At 42.9% G+C, this 18,415-nt stretch overlaps 1 protein-coding gene and 1 non-coding gene across 3 annotated transcripts; both read right to left on the reverse strand.

The window, feature by feature from the left end:
- Nucleotides 1-1,424: 1,424 nt before the first annotated feature.
- TRNAL-AAG (transfer RNA leucine (anticodon AAG)) lies at nt 1,425-1,506 on the reverse strand. The gene has a single exon. It is a non-coding gene; the product is annotated as a tRNA-Leu (tRNA).
- Nucleotides 1,507-8,144: 6,638 nt separating this feature from the next.
- Nucleotides 8,145-18,340, reverse strand: H2AC6 (H2A clustered histone 6). 2 transcript variants are annotated; one of them, XM_065913391.1, is made up of 2 exons: nt 17,788-18,340; nt 8,145-9,414 (listed from the first exon to the last, which is right to left on the reverse strand). In XM_065913391.1, the coding sequence occupies exon 1, from the start codon at nt 18,294-18,296 to the stop codon at nt 17,904-17,906; it is 393 nt and encodes a 130-aa protein (XP_065769463.1). In that variant the 5' UTR covers nt 18,297-18,340; the 3' UTR covers nt 8,145-9,414; nt 17,788-17,903. The 2 variants fall into 2 exon arrangements, with proteins under 2 accessions (XP_065769463.1, XP_065769464.1); XM_065913392.1 differs by lacking the exon at nt 8,145-9,414 and adding an exon at nt 11,441-12,464.
- Nucleotides 18,341-18,415: the final 75 nt, after the last annotated feature.

Consider the following 18,415-nt stretch of genomic DNA (forward strand, 5'->3'; position numbering starts at 1 on the left):
TAAACTTTTCCTATGGAGAAATTCTAGAGTCCTTAATATTCAGGGCTTTAAGAGACCACAGATGTCATAAAGCTTCTCCCTTTGTAAAACATGAATCTTGAGCCTACACTGGTGAAGCTGCATCCTGGGCCGGGGCGGGGGGGGGAGAAAACATCCTCCATACAGCCATCAGCGTGAGCTCTAGGGCAGATAATTTTGTTGTTCGATTACTCAGCCATGCTCAACTCTTTGCAACCACGTGGACTACAGCACATCAGGCTTCCTTGTCCAGCATCTCCTGGAGTTTGCTCAAACTCATGTCCATTGTGTCAGTGATGTCATCCAACCATCTTATCCTCTGTCGTCCTCTTCTCCTCCTGCCTTCTATCTTTCCCAGATAGATATCCCAGGGCAGATATTGGGCACCGCAAATGTTTTAGAAAATGCTGCAAAGACAGCTCTGTATACGAGTTGCTCAGGAAAGACCAATGTTTATCAGCTGGATTCAGCCCCACTGTCTGTCACTCTGTTAGTACAATCCAGTTGGAAAACTGTTCTAGGGGTTCACATAGGAAGAATCTAATAGCAGTAATTAGAAAAACAGATCATGAAAGAGTTAAGAAATCAAAAGAAAAATGAGTAACCAAAAATAAGCAGCAGCAAGAAGTTGCCACTTCTCCGAGGGCTAGAGGGACAAATAGGAAAAGCGGTACCACCATCATCCAAGGGTTGGGATGGACTCCCCAGTGAAGCTGAAATGACACAGGCTGCTGAGATAGGATCTGAGACCACCAGGAGATCAGCTCTCTAGTGGGACTGTAGCCATACAGGATCAGTAGGCTGAATCCCAGGAAGGAGAAATTCCAGGGTTTTCCCAGGAAGCAAAGCAAGAAGGCGGGAAATATCTTGGTCTCACCAACACAGTCTATCAGTGACTCCCATTGGTCAAGTCTACTGGAAACCAGTGAGCAAGAAAGTGAAGTCACTCACTCGTGTCCGAGTCTTTATGACCCCATGGATTGTAACCTACCAGGCTCCTCGGTCCATGGGATTTTCCAGTCACAGGTACTGGAGTGGATTGCCATTTCCTTCTCCAAGAGATTTTCCCGATCCAGGGATTGAACCGGGTCTTCTGCATTGCAGGCAGGCACTTGACTGTCTGAGCCACCAGGGAAAACAATAATGTCAGTTGTGGGCTCTTCACGTATGGCCTTCATTGTGCTTGTGTGTGTTAGTCGCTCCGTCGTGTCCGACTCTTTGAGACCCCACAGACTGTGGCCGGCCAGGCTTCTCTGTCTATGGGAGTCTCCAGACAAGATTAGTGAAGTGGATTGCCATTCCCTTTGGCAAAGGAACTTTCCAGCTCAGGGATCTAATCCTGGTCTTCTGCATCGCAGGCAGGCAGGTTCTTTATTGTTTGAGCTACAGGGAAGTCCTAAAAACATTGGCAGCGGTGGGATTCGAACCCACGCCCCCGAAGAGACTGGAGCCTTAATCCAGCGCCTTAGACCGCTCGGCCACGCTACCACTTCCGGTTGAGTAAGGGAGCCTGGGTAATGTAGTTTCCTGTGACATACAGCTGACTTTGAGGAAAAACAGGCAAATGATGGAAAACAATCAGAAATTCAAACCAGTATTTCTGCAAATCAGATGTCTGAGCAAGAACACTGCATCTGCACTCAACCACAGGTACACTTCCATTTTTAAACACCCTGGATCAAGAAGACAGTTTCACCTTCTTTTAATTAGGCGTGATACCCAGATCCTCTGACAGAACCCCAGTGATGCCTGCTTTGGAGGCTCATACTCCTGGGTTATCCCCTGTTCTTGAGTGTGTGCTGATCTGGTGACTTGCTTCTGACAAATAGAATATGTCAAAAGCTATGATGTGTCGTTTCTGAGATTAGTTTCCAAACGGTTGTGGCTTCTATCTTGGGCTCTCACTTGTAGTCTTTCACTTGCACATTTCCTCAGAAGAAAGTCAGCTGCCAAGGAATGAACTGCCCACAGGACAAGAAACAACCAAGACTTGAGGACTTCTAAGAGCCCTTGAGGAGCTGAGTCCAGCCAACACCCATGTGCGTGGGTTTGCAAGTGGAGCGCCAAAGAGCTCCAGTACTATAGTCCTTTCTGTATGGGTGCAGAAAAGAATTCAATGAGAGGCAAAGTGATAGATAAGAATTTATTTACTTGTGAGGCCAGTGGCCCAAGCGGGTGGGCAAGGGGGTGCTGTGCCCCAAAGACTTCCTGGGCTACAGTTTTATAATCAAAGGAAACACCTGGGTCGGGAAAATCTCTTGGAGAAGGAAACAGGGAGAAGAGCTTCTTTGTCTTTCTTGAATAGACATCACGATTCCATCATTAGCTCCTGCTCCAGGTTGAGCAGGGGAGTTTTTTTGTTGTTTTTTTTTTCTTTGTCCACACATGGTCAAACTTTGTCTAAAAATTATTATTATTATTATTATTATTTTTAATGTGTTCAGAGGGTATGTCCTCAGAATCATTAACTTACTGAGCTCACTGGCTGGATGTGGGTCTCATGCCACCATTACTTTATTGTTTGGGACATATCCCATGCTTCTGTTGCCTGGTTTTGTTCCTAAGCAAGCCTGTTTGGTTTTGTGGTTAAGCAAACCTGCTTCGCTGAGTAATCCTTAATTTACAGGGGTCTCTTATATTTCCTCTATTTATAGCCCAATAGTGGGATCAACTATTTAATCACCTACTTTGTCCATTTACTCAGCCCTTATCACAGGGATAAACCAAAGACATAAAAAGGGAAATAAAGGGAAGAGAAGGCATCATTTTTAGTGTCTATTATGTACCAGGAAGATCCTCTGAAGTAGGAAATAGAAACTCGATGCAGTATTCTTGCCTGGAAAATTCCATGGACAAAGAAGCCTGGCAGGTTATAGTCCATGGGGTCACAAACAGTCAGGCATGACTGAGTGGCTCAGCATGCGTAGCACCAACATACCTACCAAGCCCAGTGTTCCCACTCATCTTCACTTCTGTCCTCTGAGTTGGGTGATCATCATTGGTTCTGTTTTACAGAAAGGAAGTTGAAGATGAAAAGGGACAATAATTTGCTCAAGGTTCCACAGTGTTGAAAAGCAGAGACGTGATGGATAGCCAAATCAATGGTTTTATTCTCATTATCTCACACTGTTCTGAACTCAAAACAACCAACCTTCAAAGTTGCAGTCATTTCATTTGTGTTGAGTACAAATAAAAAGAGATAATTGTTTAAAATAAAATGCCTTCTTGCTTTCTTAAAATTGTATCCCTTGCTTCTTTCTTTCCCAGAATATCATAGCTCACCTAAAAACTTTAAAAGGAAATTTTAAAATAAAAATTTAAACTTTTATTTAAATTTTAAGTAAAAATTTTTGTATTTCTGCTCCTTTCTGCACTTAAAGATGGAAGTGTGCCTATGGTTGAGTGCAGAAATGAAGTCTCATGTACAGGCATCAGATTTGCAGAAATATTTGTTTGAATTTCTTCTTGTCTCTGTCATTCACCTGTTTAACCTCTGAAGTTGTCGTATGTCACTAGAAACTACATTTCCCAGGCTCCGTTGCTTTTTGGGCTTCCAGTAAATATGACCAATGGGAGACACTAAATGTTGGTGAGACAAGGGTGGTTTTTAGTTAGAGACCAAAGAACAATATAAAATTGGAGTAAAAAGTAACCAAATGAAATCAGAGCCTTCAAAAGGACAGACAGGTTTTAGCTCTTTTGGCTACTAGAGCACTGGTTTTATTGTGTAATTAGATAATTATTGTTATGACAATAGCAGCAAACAACAACTACCTCTTCTTGAGAGTTGTCTTTGTGTTGGGCACTCTTCTGAGATCTTTGCCTATATTCTCTCATTTGCCTTCCCAGTAACACCATGAAGTTGATTCACCTGTGTGTGTCTTATTCTCATTGGCACACCTTCCCCATCTGTCCATTTTATCAGATACATGCACTGAGCAAGTTAGGTAATCTGTGATTAAATAAAGTTAGTGCCTTATTTTATTTATACAGTGAGCATTATAATCTAATGAAACGAGGTAGAAACCACATTCCATCCAATCCAACTCTAGTTTAGATAGCTAGCAGTAAATTTGGATAACAATGAATATTTGTCTGATTCTGAGGCATAGCTTCTGTGTCACAGGTGCGATCTAAGCAGCATGGTTCCTACTGATGGAGCCAGAGGACCGCTCTGCGACAACAGAACACAGATCCCACCACTGGAAACCCCAGCTGAGCTTGAATTTCCTTCGTGACTGGGTCCCACTGGGGCATTCATGGAGAGTGGGGGGGGGGGGGGAGTCTCTACATATTTCAGCACAGACCACCCAGTGTGAAAACAAGGTACTTAAAAAAAAAAAGGCTCCTTAAAAAGTAGTCAATGTTAGAGAAGAAAGAGACAGGGAAAAGATCAGACAAAAGAAAGGATGGGGGAAATACAAAGGGTTAAATGAAAAATTTCAGAAAGAGCTGATGGTTTGTAGTTCTCATGGAGAGTGTTTGGGAAGATGGTTAGCATAGTGATTAAAAAGTGCAACCTTAGCCGTTAATGTAAGCTGTGCAGATACACTCTTTCAACTGACCCCCACCCCTAGAGGTCATTAACTCCTCCTAAAAGGCTTCCTACTTCTGGTCAGCAGGCAGAGTGTGGCTTGTGTCTGCTGGAACTCATGGGCCAAAGAAGTCAGCGGATGCCTGGTGCTGGCTTCCCTGCCGCTCTGAGTCACGTGCCAGGGAAGGGAACAGACTGAAGCCCAGAGCGGCTGTGCTCCAGAAGAGGCCCCAGTGTCTGCGCTGTTCCCGTTCAGAGGGAGCCTGAGAACAGACTTGCATGAGGAGAAGAAACATTTTCTGTGTGGGTGTCAGCTGGGAAGCCAGCCTCCTAGCACCTGGGAACATTGGCTGATTCTCCCACGGGGAGAGAAGCAGCCATTGTTCCCAATTCATTGCCAGGCAACCGGAGGCAGCCCCTGGGGTCATTGGTTAAACAGCCCTGCTTAGGTTCTGGCAGTGCCTTTGCTCCTGGTATTCCTAACCAACCTGTACTGCCAGTCCACCCTCCCAGCATCACCATCTACCAAAAGATGCTTGCCCTCCCAGCAGGCATCATTCCCATCTGGGAGTAGGAGGAAATTTAAGGAGGGTCTCACTGAGAAGGTGACATTTGAGCAAAAGCCTGAAGGAAGTGAGGGGTGAAGTGAGTGAGGTTGGGTGAAAAGAGTTTTCCAGGCTTTCTCATAAAACTTGGAAAGTTGATATATGAAGTCAACAGATGGGAAACAATGCAGGAATATCCACGGTAGGTGTGGATCATATGACTGCGGGAATTAAATCAGCCTGGAGACATGGGGCTCATTTGGGAGGTGACACAGAACTCTGGGGCCCTCCCAGGTGGCTCAGTGGCAAAGAATTCACCTGCCAATGTAGGAGATGTGCATTCGATCCCTGGGTTGGGAAGATCACCTGGAGAAGGAAATGGCAACCCACTCCAGTGATCTTGCCCCATGGACAGAGGAGCCTGGTGGGTTGGACATGACTTAGTGATTGAACAACAGCAACAACAAACAGAAACCTTTTAGGTAGGAAAACAGAACAGTGTGAGCCAATGTGTGTGGATGAGACAGACATAGACAAAAAGAGGGATGAGAAGTATGAAAGTACACTTATGTGGTAGAAATGAAGGATGTTTAAGGCAGTGACGTGCTGGTAAATGTTTAACAACTGGTGCTCCAGGGAAACTCTCCAAATCTTTATTTGTAGTATTTGCTAATCATTGTCATATAAATACTCCCACTATGGCCAATTCCAGGTTACCGAGGTTACACTGAACACAGAATAGAAAGCAAGAAAAGTTCAAAATGACATGTAGATTTTCTACTGGAGGCCTGAGAGTAGATGTTGAGGGCAGTGTGTGGATGTCTACAAACCACTGATATGTTTTGTGGCTACACAGAGACCCAGGGCCACAATCTCTAAATTCACAGGGTGAAGGACTGAATTAAGGGAAAATCGAAGTTTCCTATTGTGCTCTCTCCAACCTCAGATATGCAGATGACACCACCCTTATGGCAGAAAGTGAAGAACCAAAGAGCCTGTTGATGAAGATGAAAAAGGAGAGTGAAAAAGTTGACTTAAAGCTCAACATTCAGAAAACTAAGATCATGGCATCCGGTCCCACAACTTCATGCAAACAGATGGGGAAACAGTGGAAACAGTGGCTGATTTTACTTTTCTGGGCTCCAAAATCACTGCAGATGTTGACTGCAGCCATGAAATTAAAAGACGCTTACTCCTTGGGAGGAAAGTTGTGACCAACCTAGACAGCATATTGAAAAGCAGAGACACTACTTTGTCAACAAAGGTCTGTCTAGTCAAGGCTATGGTTTTTCCAGTAGTCATGTATGGATGTGAGAGCTGGACTATGAAGAAAGCTGAGTGCCAAAGAATTGATGCTTTAGAAATGTGGTGTTGGAGAAGACTCTTGAGAATCCCTTGGACTGCAAGGAGATCCAACCAGTTCATCCTAAAGGAGATCAGTCCTGGGTGTTCACTGGAAGGACTGATGTTGAAGCTGAAACTCCAATATTTTGGCCACCTGATGCGAAGAGCTGACTCATTTGAAAAGACCCTGATGCTGGGAAAGATTGAGGGCAGGAGGAAAAGGGGACAACAGAGGATGAGATGGTTGGATGGCATCACTGACTCAGTGGACATAGGTTTGGGTGAACTCCAGGAGTTGGTGATGGACAGGGAGGCCTGGCGTGCTGCAGTTCATGGGGTTGCAAAGAGTAGGACACGACTGAGTGACTGAACTGAACTGAACTTCACTTATTCTTTCCTTTCACAGAACCAGTGTGACTAGGGCCCTTTTCCTTAATGGATTTCTACATGTTCTTTTCTCTGCCAGAGTTGCTCAGATACCCATAATGGGTGATTCTCCATATCCAGGGAGTTAAGTTGAGCCAAAAAATGCAGCAGGCAGTTTGAAGCATCCTTGTTTTAGGAGTTTCTACTCTTGCAAAGGTGGCTCATCTGAGTTTGAAATGCCCACCCAATCCACTGGATCTGCTTCTGCACCTGAAATAGACCTGATGGGAGGTGAGAAGGTGCATGTACTGCCATTTCGAAACCATGTCTGCCAGGTCCACTCCTCTGGAAGCTTCCTCTGACCATGGGACCATGGGGGAGTAGCTGCCAGAAGCAAGTAGCACTGCGGTTTATCACAACCACAGTCACTTTAATCTCTGCAGGTGGAAGCCAGCTTATGCAGACTTGGAAATCCTGGCATCCTCTCTGACTTCCCACCCTGTGAATAGATCAACAGGTGAAGGTGGTAGATTATTTCTATATGTAATTCTATCTTTATGTAAGTTTTCACATGTTTATATGAGGTTTTACAAGGAACAAAGTGATTTCTCATGTGTTCTCCATTTGATTGGCTTTTCAAAACCCTGGGAGGTGTATTATCCCATTGTACAGATGAAAAGCCTGATTTTTCAGGGATGGCAGATGACACCCCCCCCCCTCCCCGCCCCCAGTCAGACACTTGAGAAACGATGGAGCTGGAATACAGACCCAGATATTTTTTCTTCCAAACTCTCATTTCTTTTCAGAATATCTCACTGCAGGTCTGTGTTATGTGTACACACATGTGGTTATATATATATGCACAGACATACCACTTTGTATAGGCTTACTATATAGGGATTCTTTAAAAGATGAAGCTGGCTGTGGCCTTCTACTGATCCAGCCTTATGAATTCATCAGCTATTTTTTGAGTGACTAGAACATGCTAGGCAATGTCAGACTACAGCTAGCAATACAGCATGGACCATCCAGGCCTCCAGCCCCAAATGCACAGACTTTAGAGTAGAAGAGATATGGATAAAACCAGACCTTGACTGCAGAGGAAAGAGCAGAAGGGGCAAAGGAGAAGGCAGATTGGGAAGGTGTGCCTTCTAACTCCTGTGTAAGGGAATGGCCACTGAACCGGTAAATGAAACTCTTCTTCCCTCCTGGTATCATATTTCATTTCTTCATGCCAGGCTGGGATTTGGAGAGCCTGTTCCTATTCCAATATTTTATATACAGTTCTCACACAATAAGTGGTATTGAAAGATTAAATAATTTTATTTTGCGCTGTTCTTTAGAGTTCCAAACAATTTTTTCATTCTCATAGTTACTTAAGTTACATATTATCTCCATTTTACAGATGAAGAAACTTGTGTTCAAAATGAACTTGACTAACGCCACAGTTTTTAAAGATAAACACCTTACGTACAACCCAAGAATGACTTGAATTTCTGTTCACTTTCCACCATCCGAGCAGAATATTAGAACAATTTCCATTTTCTGGAAAGCAGGATTTGTTATTCCAGTATTGTTTTGTGTGCCTACCAACAGAGGACAGGTTACATAAACGGTGAGGCATCCCCACAGTACAAAATCATTAGACAATGCACAGTACCCTCTGTGTTCACATCTGGAAAGCTTTCCAAGATATACTGTTAGAGAAAAGAGCAACTGTATACAGTCAGCTATGTTTTAAGAACGAAAGTTGGAGATGGGGGAAAGAAAAAATATGTTCATGCTTGACTCACATCTACATGAATGAACAACAGGCAAATATACAAGGAAAATAGCGTTACTTAGGGGGGAGTGGGGCAATCCAGTAAAGGAGTGAATTCTCAACATATGCCTGGTTATTTCAACATATGCCTGGTTGTTTCAATTCCTTTGAACCCTCTCAGTGTATCCCTGGTGATCCATTGGCTAAGACTATGGGCTCACATTGCAGGGGGCCTGGGTTCGATCCCTGGTCAGGGAACAAGATCCCACATGAAAGAAAGAAAGTAAAGTCGCTAAGTTGTATCCCACTCTTTGCTATCCCACGGACTGTAGCCTGTCAGGTCCATCTGTGGGATTTTCTAGGCAAGAATACTGGAGTGCGTTGCCATTTCCTTCTCCAGAGGATCTTCCTGATCCAGGGATCAAACCCTGGTCTCCTGAATTGCAGGCAGATTCTTTATCATCTGAGTCACTTTAAAGAGCCCAGATCCCACATGCTGCAACTAAAGATCCCCTGTTCTGCAACTAAGAGCTGGCAAAGCCAAACAAACAGATACTTTTTTAAATGTGTTACTTATTCAAGAAAGTAGATACATTTTGTACCAAAGATAGCTTCTCCACAATAATAGTTCCCATCACTCCCCTTTCACACTCCTTATCCCCAAGACACACAGTACACACAATGACAGAAACCCAGAGTAAGTTTTTAATAGAAAAAATTTTGCAGGTGCAGGATCAATCAGTACTGTCAGAACACTGACACCAGTCCATTTATTTCTTAGTATTGATGAGTTTGACAGACACACTGGATCCAGGCATCTCTTTGTAATGAGAAGCTTTTGAAACCTAAGGGAAAAGAAGAAACCAAAGTAAATGTATTTGGGAACTTCTTTCTTAACCTTCCTCAAGATATGCAGAAAAATGTGCCAATCTATTTCCTCATAGCCAGTTCACTTCTTTTTGAGTATTGTGCATGCTAAGTCACTGTGCATGCTAAGTCACTTTTGTCTTATCCCACTCTGTGTGACCCCATGGACTATAGCCCTCCAGTCTCCTCTGTCCATGGGATTCTCCAGGCAAGAATACTGGAGTTGGTTGTCAAGCTTTCCACCAGGGGATCTTCCCAAACCAGGGATCAAACCCATGTCTCTTACGTCTAATGCATTGGCAGACAAGTTCTTTACAACTAGTGCCACCTCATTTCCTCACATACACACTCCCTGTGGTAAGAGGACACAGCATCCCTGCGAAGATGCTCTAATTTTGCTCTTCAGATAGAGTTGCCAGATTTGGCTAATCAGTTCAGTTCAGTTCAGTTGCTCAGTCATGTCCGACACTTTGTGACCCCATGAGCTGCAGCATGCCAGGCCTCCTTGCCCATCACCAACTCCCAGAGTCTACCCAAACTCATGTCCATTGAGTCAGTGATGCCATCCAACCATCTCATCCTTTGTCGTCCCCTTTTCCTCCTGCCCTCAATCTTTCCCAGCATCAGGGTCTTTTCAAATGAGTCAGCTCTTCACATCAGATGGCCAAAGTATTGGAGTTTCAGCTTCAACATCAGTCCTTCCAATGAACACCCAGGACTGATCTCCTTTAGGATGGACTGGTTGGATCTCCTTGCAGTCCAATGGACTCTCAAGAGTCTTCTCCAACACCAAAGTTCAAAAGCATCAATTCTTCAGCCCTCAGTTGTCTTTATAGTCCAACTCTCACATCCATACATGACTGCTGGAAAAACCATAGCTTTGACTAGAGGAACCTTTGTTGGCAAAGTGATGTCTCTGCTTTTTAATATGCTGTCTAGATTGGCTAATAAAAATACAGTATGCCTAGTTATACCTGAATTGAAGATAAACAATAACTTTTGTTGTACTATAATATGTGTGGTTGTCATTGTTTAGTCTGTAAGCTGTGTCCGTCTCTTTGTGACCCCATGGACTGTAAGCCCCTAGATGATTCTGTCCATGGGATTTTCCAGGCAAGAATACTTCAGTGGGTTGCCATTTCCTTCTCCAGGGGATATTCCTGTCCCAGGGATCGAACCCACACCTCCTGCATTGGCAAGTGGATTCTTTACCACTGAGCCACCAGGGAATCCAGCATAATGTGTTCTATAAAATATTTGGGGGCATACTTATATTAAAACAATTATTTGTTGATTAACTGATACTCAAATTTAACTGAGCACCATATATTTTATCTGGCAACCATGTCCCTAGATGCTAGTAGGAGGAAACTGGCTAAGTGCACTTGAGCATGTCAGCCCAGAGGGACAAGAAGTCCCTACCCAGGTGTTACAAACAGAACTTTCTGCACTGACAGACATGTTCTATATCTTTGCTGTCCAAAGCAGAAACCACCAGCAACTTGAAATATGCTTAGTGCAAACGAGGACCTGAATTTTTTTTTAAATTTCATTTTATGTAAATTTAAAATGTCACATGTGATCAGTGGCCTATATTGGACAGAGTAGCTCAAGAATCAGTCATCTATCTTCCTCCAAATGTAGTAAATGGAATTTAAAACCATTGGTGGTTAAAAAGGGTCATTATCTAGGAATAAACTCACAAATCCCTGCAGATTAATGATCTGTTTCTGTGAAGATAGAAGTTCTGTTGCCAACACATTAATCTGGAGTATTCTCTCCAATTATTTCCTGGGTATCTACTATATGGGATGATGTGCTAGGATATGGAGATGTATGATAGAATTTTTCAACAAACTCTCTCCGTAGAAAATCATGTTAACTGTATAATCCCAGTATTACAATGTAAAAGTCTCCAAGGGGCCCTTATGTGCTGAGCAGGCATTGTAAGGAATGAAACGACATTGACTTGGTCACATGCACCCGCTGAGTGCTCCTTTTAGTAACCACAGTCCCAATAGGGCATTGAAGAAGATTCTTTTATAAATCATATTGGCCAGCAGAGAAAATAGACCAGTGGCTCAGACAATAAAGCATCTGCCTGCAAAGGGGGAGACTTGGGTTCGATCCCTGGGTTGGGAAGATCCCCTGGAGGAGGGCACAGCAACCCACGCCAGTGTTCCTGCCTGGAGAATCCACATGGACGGGGAAGCTCGGCAGGCTACAGTCCATGGCGTCGCAAACAGTCGGACACAACGGAGCTACTAGGCACAGGGCCACTGAGAGTTATCAGAAGACATTGTCTAATGAGATTAGTGCAGAAACCTTCTGGCAGAAGGTAGAGTGTGGAAAACAAATGCAGTATACAGTGCTTCCAAGTTTCACTGCAGCCCTAGTAGCTGTGTAGGGCAGTGGGAAATGTATTAGCAATAGTTCATTTCAGTTCAGTCGCTCAGTCATGTCTAACTCAGTCATTTCTGCGACCTCATGGACTGCAGCACGCTAGGCCTCCCTTTCCATCACCAACTCCTGGAATTTACTCAAACTCTAGTCCATTGAGAGTTGGTCATGGTACCCAACAATCTCATCCTCTGTCGTCCCCTTCTCCTCCCACCTTCAATCTTTCCCAGCATCAGGGTCTTTTCAAATGAGTCAGTTCTTCACATCAGGTGGCCAAAGTATTGGAGTTTCAGCCTCAGCATCAGTCCTCCCAATGAATATTCAGGACTGATTTCCTTTAGGATGGACTGGTTGGATCTCCTTGCAGTCCAAGGGACTCTCAAGAGTCTTCTCCAACACCACAGTTCAAAAGCATCAGTTCTTTGGCCCTCAGCTGTCTTTATAGTCCAACTCTCACATCTACACATGACTACTGGAAAAATCATAGCTTTGGCTAGACAGACCTTTGTTGGCAAAGTGATGTCTCTGGTTTTTAATATGCTGTCTAGGTTGGTCATAACTTTTCTTCCAAGAAGCAAGTGTTTTAATTTCTCGGCTGCAGTCACCATCTGCAGTGATTTTGGAGCTCCTAAAAGATAAAGGCTGTCACTCTTTCCATTGTTTTCTCATCTATTTGCCATGACCAGATGCCATGATCTTAAGTTTTCTGAATGTTGAGGTTTAAGCCAACTTTTTCACTGTCCTCTTTCAGTTTCATCAAGAGGCTCTTTAGTTCTTCTTCACTATCTGCCATAAGGGTGGTGTCACCCTTATGTAACAATGGTTACTGGGTAGATAGTTTTATATAGAAACAAAAATAACCATGTGCTTTCTGGGCTCTGAGTGGGCTTTCTGGGCTGCAGCATCCATTCCCTGGTTCACTTACCAGAGAGTTGAGGCCCAGGCCCTCTGTGAGAAGCTGGGATGTCTACATACCAAGCTCCCCTTTGTGGGACAGTCTAATGGGGAAAGGCAAACAAAATGAGATCTGATAAATACAATCTTAGACTGTATTTTAAAGGCTCTCAACAGGAGTATTCAAAGAAAGTAACTTGGAGTGAGAAATAAACAGAGAGGTTAATTTATTTTACTTTTTATATTTGAGGTTACTCTACACATGCTTCTTTTAACACTGACACACAGATGTTTATAGAAGGTAACAATCTCTCCTCATATAACCCCACATAATGGGGCCTTTATTTCTAGATGGTAGACACCCTTTCTTCCCTAGTTTCTATTTTTTTTTTCTTAGTTATTTACTTATCTATCTAATACTGCTTTGCTTTGCAAAGGGTTGACTGTCTCTTTATACAACTGTGGGAATCCTTTCTCATCCTTATCATCCCAAGTCTTACTAGTTTTATGGGTTGTCTATCCATAGGTGAAGGGCTTCTCGTGGTTCAGCAGTGAAGAATCCACCTGCAAATGTAGCAGACCCATGTTCAATTCCTGAGCCGAAAAGATCCTCTGGACAAGGAAATGGCAACCCACTCCAGTATTCTTGCCTGGGAGATTCCATGGACCGAGGAGCTTGGCAGGCTAGCTACAGTTCACAGAGTCACAAAGAGTCGGACACAGCTTAACAACTAAAGAATAACAACAACATCCATAGGTGAGAAATGCTATTCGTTTGTTGCTCTGATATGCATAACCTACGAAAGTGAACACGTATATATTTTGGTTTGTTTTTTCTCATATGCATTCTCTATTTGAATTTGATAAAATGTGTACAATATCCTGTTTAATATTTTTTTTTATTATTGTTTGCCCTTTTCTTAGCAGTTTATAGCTGTTCCTTATAAAGTCACTAACCTTTTGTGTATGATGTTTTGCAAATCCTTTATTCTGATGTACTGCTTGTTTTCTACTGTCTTTATGGTATATTGCATCTTTATTTTCTATCCTATGTGGTCTGTGTACCTTCCTATATGGCATTTGTGTTTCCTGGATGGCTTAATAATGACACCTCCCCCTCAAAACACACACATACAAATTGAGGTTATACAAAATCTTCCTTAAAATTTCATTTAGCATTTCTATTTTACATTAGATCCTTAATCCATCTGGCTAGATCAATTTCAGATAGGTCTGTCTGGAGAAGAGCAGAGAACAAGCTTACCAAAAAAAAAAAAAAAAAAAAATCAGAGGATGGGCATTGCAGAGAATGAGATCAACAGTGCAAATGTCTTGAAGTACCAAGGAGCCTGGCAGGTGGAAGAGAAACCAATGTAGCTGGACAGAGAGATATAATGAAGTCAGGAAGGTAGACTGAGGCTAGAGGTGGTCATGGATGACTCTTCAGGACATGGAAAGGAGTATGGTGAATAAATTAAGATATGTATTAAAGGTATGGGTAATGTGACTTACCAATTTCTTTTGGTGCTACACTGATAATGCTTATTGAGTTTTTATAAATTTGTCTACTTATTAAAGATACAGTTTTCTGGGTGTAAATATAGACTATATCTGCCTTTTGGTAGATCTCCTGATGATGCTAATATTAGTTTGTTACAAGATCAAGGTGCTGAAATAGAGAGGGAAGAATTTTGGAGCTACATAGATGAGCCCTGATTCTCAATTTTAATATGTATGGGAAACCCTCAATTAAATTTCTAATGTTTTCTAATAACTCACATGCATTATGCTTAACAGGATTATTTATAATTGAGGTCAACAAATGACAAACCCTTAAAAGATATCCTGCTTCTAATTTTAAAATACATACAATTACTTTTTACAACTGATTATAAGATGTACCACACTTGTAAAAAAAGAGCTCACATGATACATTTAAAAAATAGGAAGTGAATGACTGACAGATGAAGTAAAGGGTGGATATTGCTATACAGATTATTGTTTGTAACTGATTGTGTTGTATTAAACTGATCTGTATTGTTCAGAATATCCTATATAACTGATTATTCTGTCTCAGTCTCACGTCTCAATAAATCTGAGATAAACTTTTATTCCTAGTGCCTAGACATCTTCAGTAATTGAAAGACCTAGGTTTACCATTCTCATCAACTTGTCGCAACTTAAATGGTCCTCTCCAGGACCCTTGAGACATGGTAGATGGAAACCTACTCAAGGGCTGGAAACCAAAGAAAGCTACTGAGAGTTTATTGCCCACTAGAGAATATTCCCAAGTGGTAACTAGGGCTTTTGGATATAAACAGTGACATTTCAAATTAGGAGGCAAAAAACCATGTTGGAGAGGAGAAGCTAGGCCCGAGCAGTGAGGAATGTTCTCTGGTTGAGGAATGGCCTCTTAGCAGTGTCTCTTAGGGTACAGTTTGTCAAATGACACCTTCTCTGTTTCTTTGAAGCTCTCAAAATAAGTTGCCAATGCAAACTGAATTTTTCAGAATGGAGTGTCTATTGGTAAGAGAAGATGTTATTACCAGTCTGTTAGTCTGTGTGTAACTAATGTCACCTCTGGTAATAAACTGACCCTCTAGTATTCTAGCACTGTATTAAGTGCTTCCTAATGGCTCAGCCACTGACTCAGTTCAACATTTTCTCAGTGATGCTCTCAACAATTTAACAAGATGAGACCCTTGACCTTAAAGGAGGTTTTGATGAAATGCAGAAAATTAATACACTGTATCATTCACTCTTAAATAATCCAATACAAAATTTTATTATTGGAACCCGGAGGGGAGAATTCAAATTCAAGTCTTCTCTAGTTCCTTTCTTCATTTACCACAATAAATTACCTTATCAAGTCCTATGGTTCTTTACCAAACCATCTTTCTACTTGTCCCCTTGTTTCACTTGTCACATACAAAGTGTGCATCTGGTAACACAGAAATGTGTGGCTATCATCCTCCAATTAAAAATAAATTTGAAAAAATATAGGAAAAAATTAAAGTGCTGTGTGAAAAATAACATATGTGGGTCACACATTTCTGAAGATTAACCTCCCTTCCTGAATGTAGATTACAGGGCTATCACCTCTCCTCTTTCTCTTAAAATTCTCAAGAAATTAGGATGAAATTAGTAACACTTGGTATGTGGGCAAAGTTAAATCCTCTATGTATTATTGAGTTTTACTCTTCATAATTCTGATAATCTCCTGGAGAGTCATTGATTATAAAATACCCAGTGGTTAGAAGTACTGGCTTCCCGACCTTGGGACTTAGACAAATTGTTTATGCCCTCTTCCAGTTTCCTTTATCTTTAAAATTGGGATAGGAATAGTACTTATCTCTAGGATAGTTGGGTTAAATGAATATGCTGGACCCACGCTGACACACACAAGTGCTTAGTAAGTGTTGGCTATTACTCTTGGGCCCTCTGCATTCTAATTTCAGAACCCATACTGCTGAGCCCACCTTTTCATCACAAGAAAAGGCATACAGGAAAAAAATGGATGCAGGAAGTTGAGGTCACACACCTAGTTAAGTGTTGGAGCTTGCAAGCTGGCAAGTCAATGAAAAGTATCCCAAGGCTTATTTATATAAAGCAATTCCAACCTAAGAATCCAAGTTCTCTAATATAAAGGTATTGTTGGGCAGAAAGGACATGGTCCTCTTAGGGTACCCCTACCTGAAATGCTTTGAGGTTGGACTTTCCCCAAACGGATTTTCAGTCTGGCTATCATTAAAAACCTGGGAAGTTCTAATTTGTGGCCGAGCATCTAAAAGATGCTCATTTCTTTTTCTGCCACTCTGCCTTCACCAAATACCCATACACTAGCCAGGTTCTTTGGCTAGTGGTTTCAAAGCTAGGCTGAGGGTGGGGCTAGGGGAGGAGGGGGGTGGTGGGAGGAGGGGGGGGGGCGGGTGGAGCACAGGAGGAGGGGAAGAGAGGGATGGAGGCTCCAAGACTGCAGGATGTCAAAGTTAAGAGAAAGGTGTGTCCAGGGGAACCAGCTACTGTTTAGATGATCTCTCCCCGCACATCTGGATTTGAATGCTCTAAACCAACTGATTTCCATGCAAAATGCTTCAGTGAAGCCCCAGGAGTGTTTTGAGTGTGGGTGCATCCCCCTGGGCTGCCTAGGTCCCACACTTTGGCTTACTCAGCTTCCTTGTCTACTCCTTCAAGCACAAATTGAGTCATGCAAAATACTTGATGAAACTCAATCCTGGAAAACAGGATCCTAGGGATTTTTGTACAGTACTAGGTCCTCTTTTGGGTTAGAGCAGCTGATTTACTAGATCTCTAGTAGTAAGCTACTTTGGGGAAGACTACAGTCCTGCTCTAACCCTTTTAGGGCTGCGTTTGGAACCTAGAAACTTGAACGTTTTCATTCAGGCACTAATCTAGGGTTCCTGGAGTAGGCAATGGCAACCCACTCCAGGATTCTTGCCTGGAGAATCCCTTGAGCAGAGGAGCCTGGCGGGCTACAGTCCATGGGGTCGCACAGAGTCGGACACGACTGAAGCATAGCACGCAGTCTAGGGTTAGGGATGTTGTAGAGTTTGTCAAAATATATACTCAATTAAAATACCAGCACTCTATCCCCATCTTACGTACAAAAGCATCAGTTTGTAAATGGGGGAAAAGACACAATTCGAGTCTAGATTGTCTGAGCTACTACATTTTAACTCCAGGCAGCTTTTCAGAAGCCCCTTTCTAAACACGAGCTGTTTCAAACGGAACTTTCAAAGTTAACCGAAGGAGACCCTAACTTGCTTAGGAAAGGAAATGAGGGTTGGTTGCAAAGCGAGACTTCTGAGAGTCTAACCATCTTGCTCGGCACGTTTGCTCTCATCATCCAAGTAATATGTCAAACAAGTTTACGGAGACCACAGTTAAACCCTTAGGCCTTACCGATCAAAGCCAGATCACCTATCAGAAATGCATAATCACTTTGTAAGTCAGGCCTTAATCGACTTTTAAACTATTTCTAAGAATCAAAGAGAATTCCCTTGTAATTCTCTAGCTTTCGTAAAAATGTAACTTACCTTTTTTGTTATTTTACAAATATACAGTGATACTAGCGCTTCTTTTGAAATAGTGGGGGCTCTGAAAAGAGCCTTTGGGTTTGAAAGCACTTCCGGAAACGCAGGTCTCAGTCCAATTACTTGCCCTTGGCCTTGTGGTGGCTCTCGGTTTTCTTTGGCAGCAGTACCGCCTGGATGTTGGGCAGCACACCACCCTGAGCAATGGTCACACGACCCAGCAGCTTGTTGAGCTCTTCGTCGTTGCGGATGGCCAGCTGCAAGTGGCGCGGGATGATACGGGTCTTCTTGTTGTCGCGCGCCGCATTGCCCGCCAGCTCCAGGATCTCGGCCGTCAGGTACTCCAGCACCGCCGCCAGATACACCGGGGCCCCAGCGCCTACCCGCTCGGCGTAATTGCCTTTGCGTAGTAGACGATGGACTCGCCCCACAGGGAACTGAAGCCCCGCCCGCGAGGAACGAGACTTGGCCTTTGCTCGCGCCTTACCTCCTTGCTTGCCACGTCCTGACATGGTAAATACAAAAGAGCAAAAAAACAAAAAACAAGACTGCCTGTCAAAATACACCAAGTCTAAAACTAGGTAGAACACTGCTGCTTTTATAGCCATTTCCTGGGGAGTAAATCCGATTG

This window comes from Muntiacus reevesi, chromosome 20 (genome assembly GCF_963930625.1).
Source record: "Muntiacus reevesi chromosome 20, mMunRee1.1, whole genome shotgun sequence".
Taxonomy (NCBI): domain Eukaryota; kingdom Metazoa; phylum Chordata; class Mammalia; order Artiodactyla; family Cervidae; genus Muntiacus; species Muntiacus reevesi.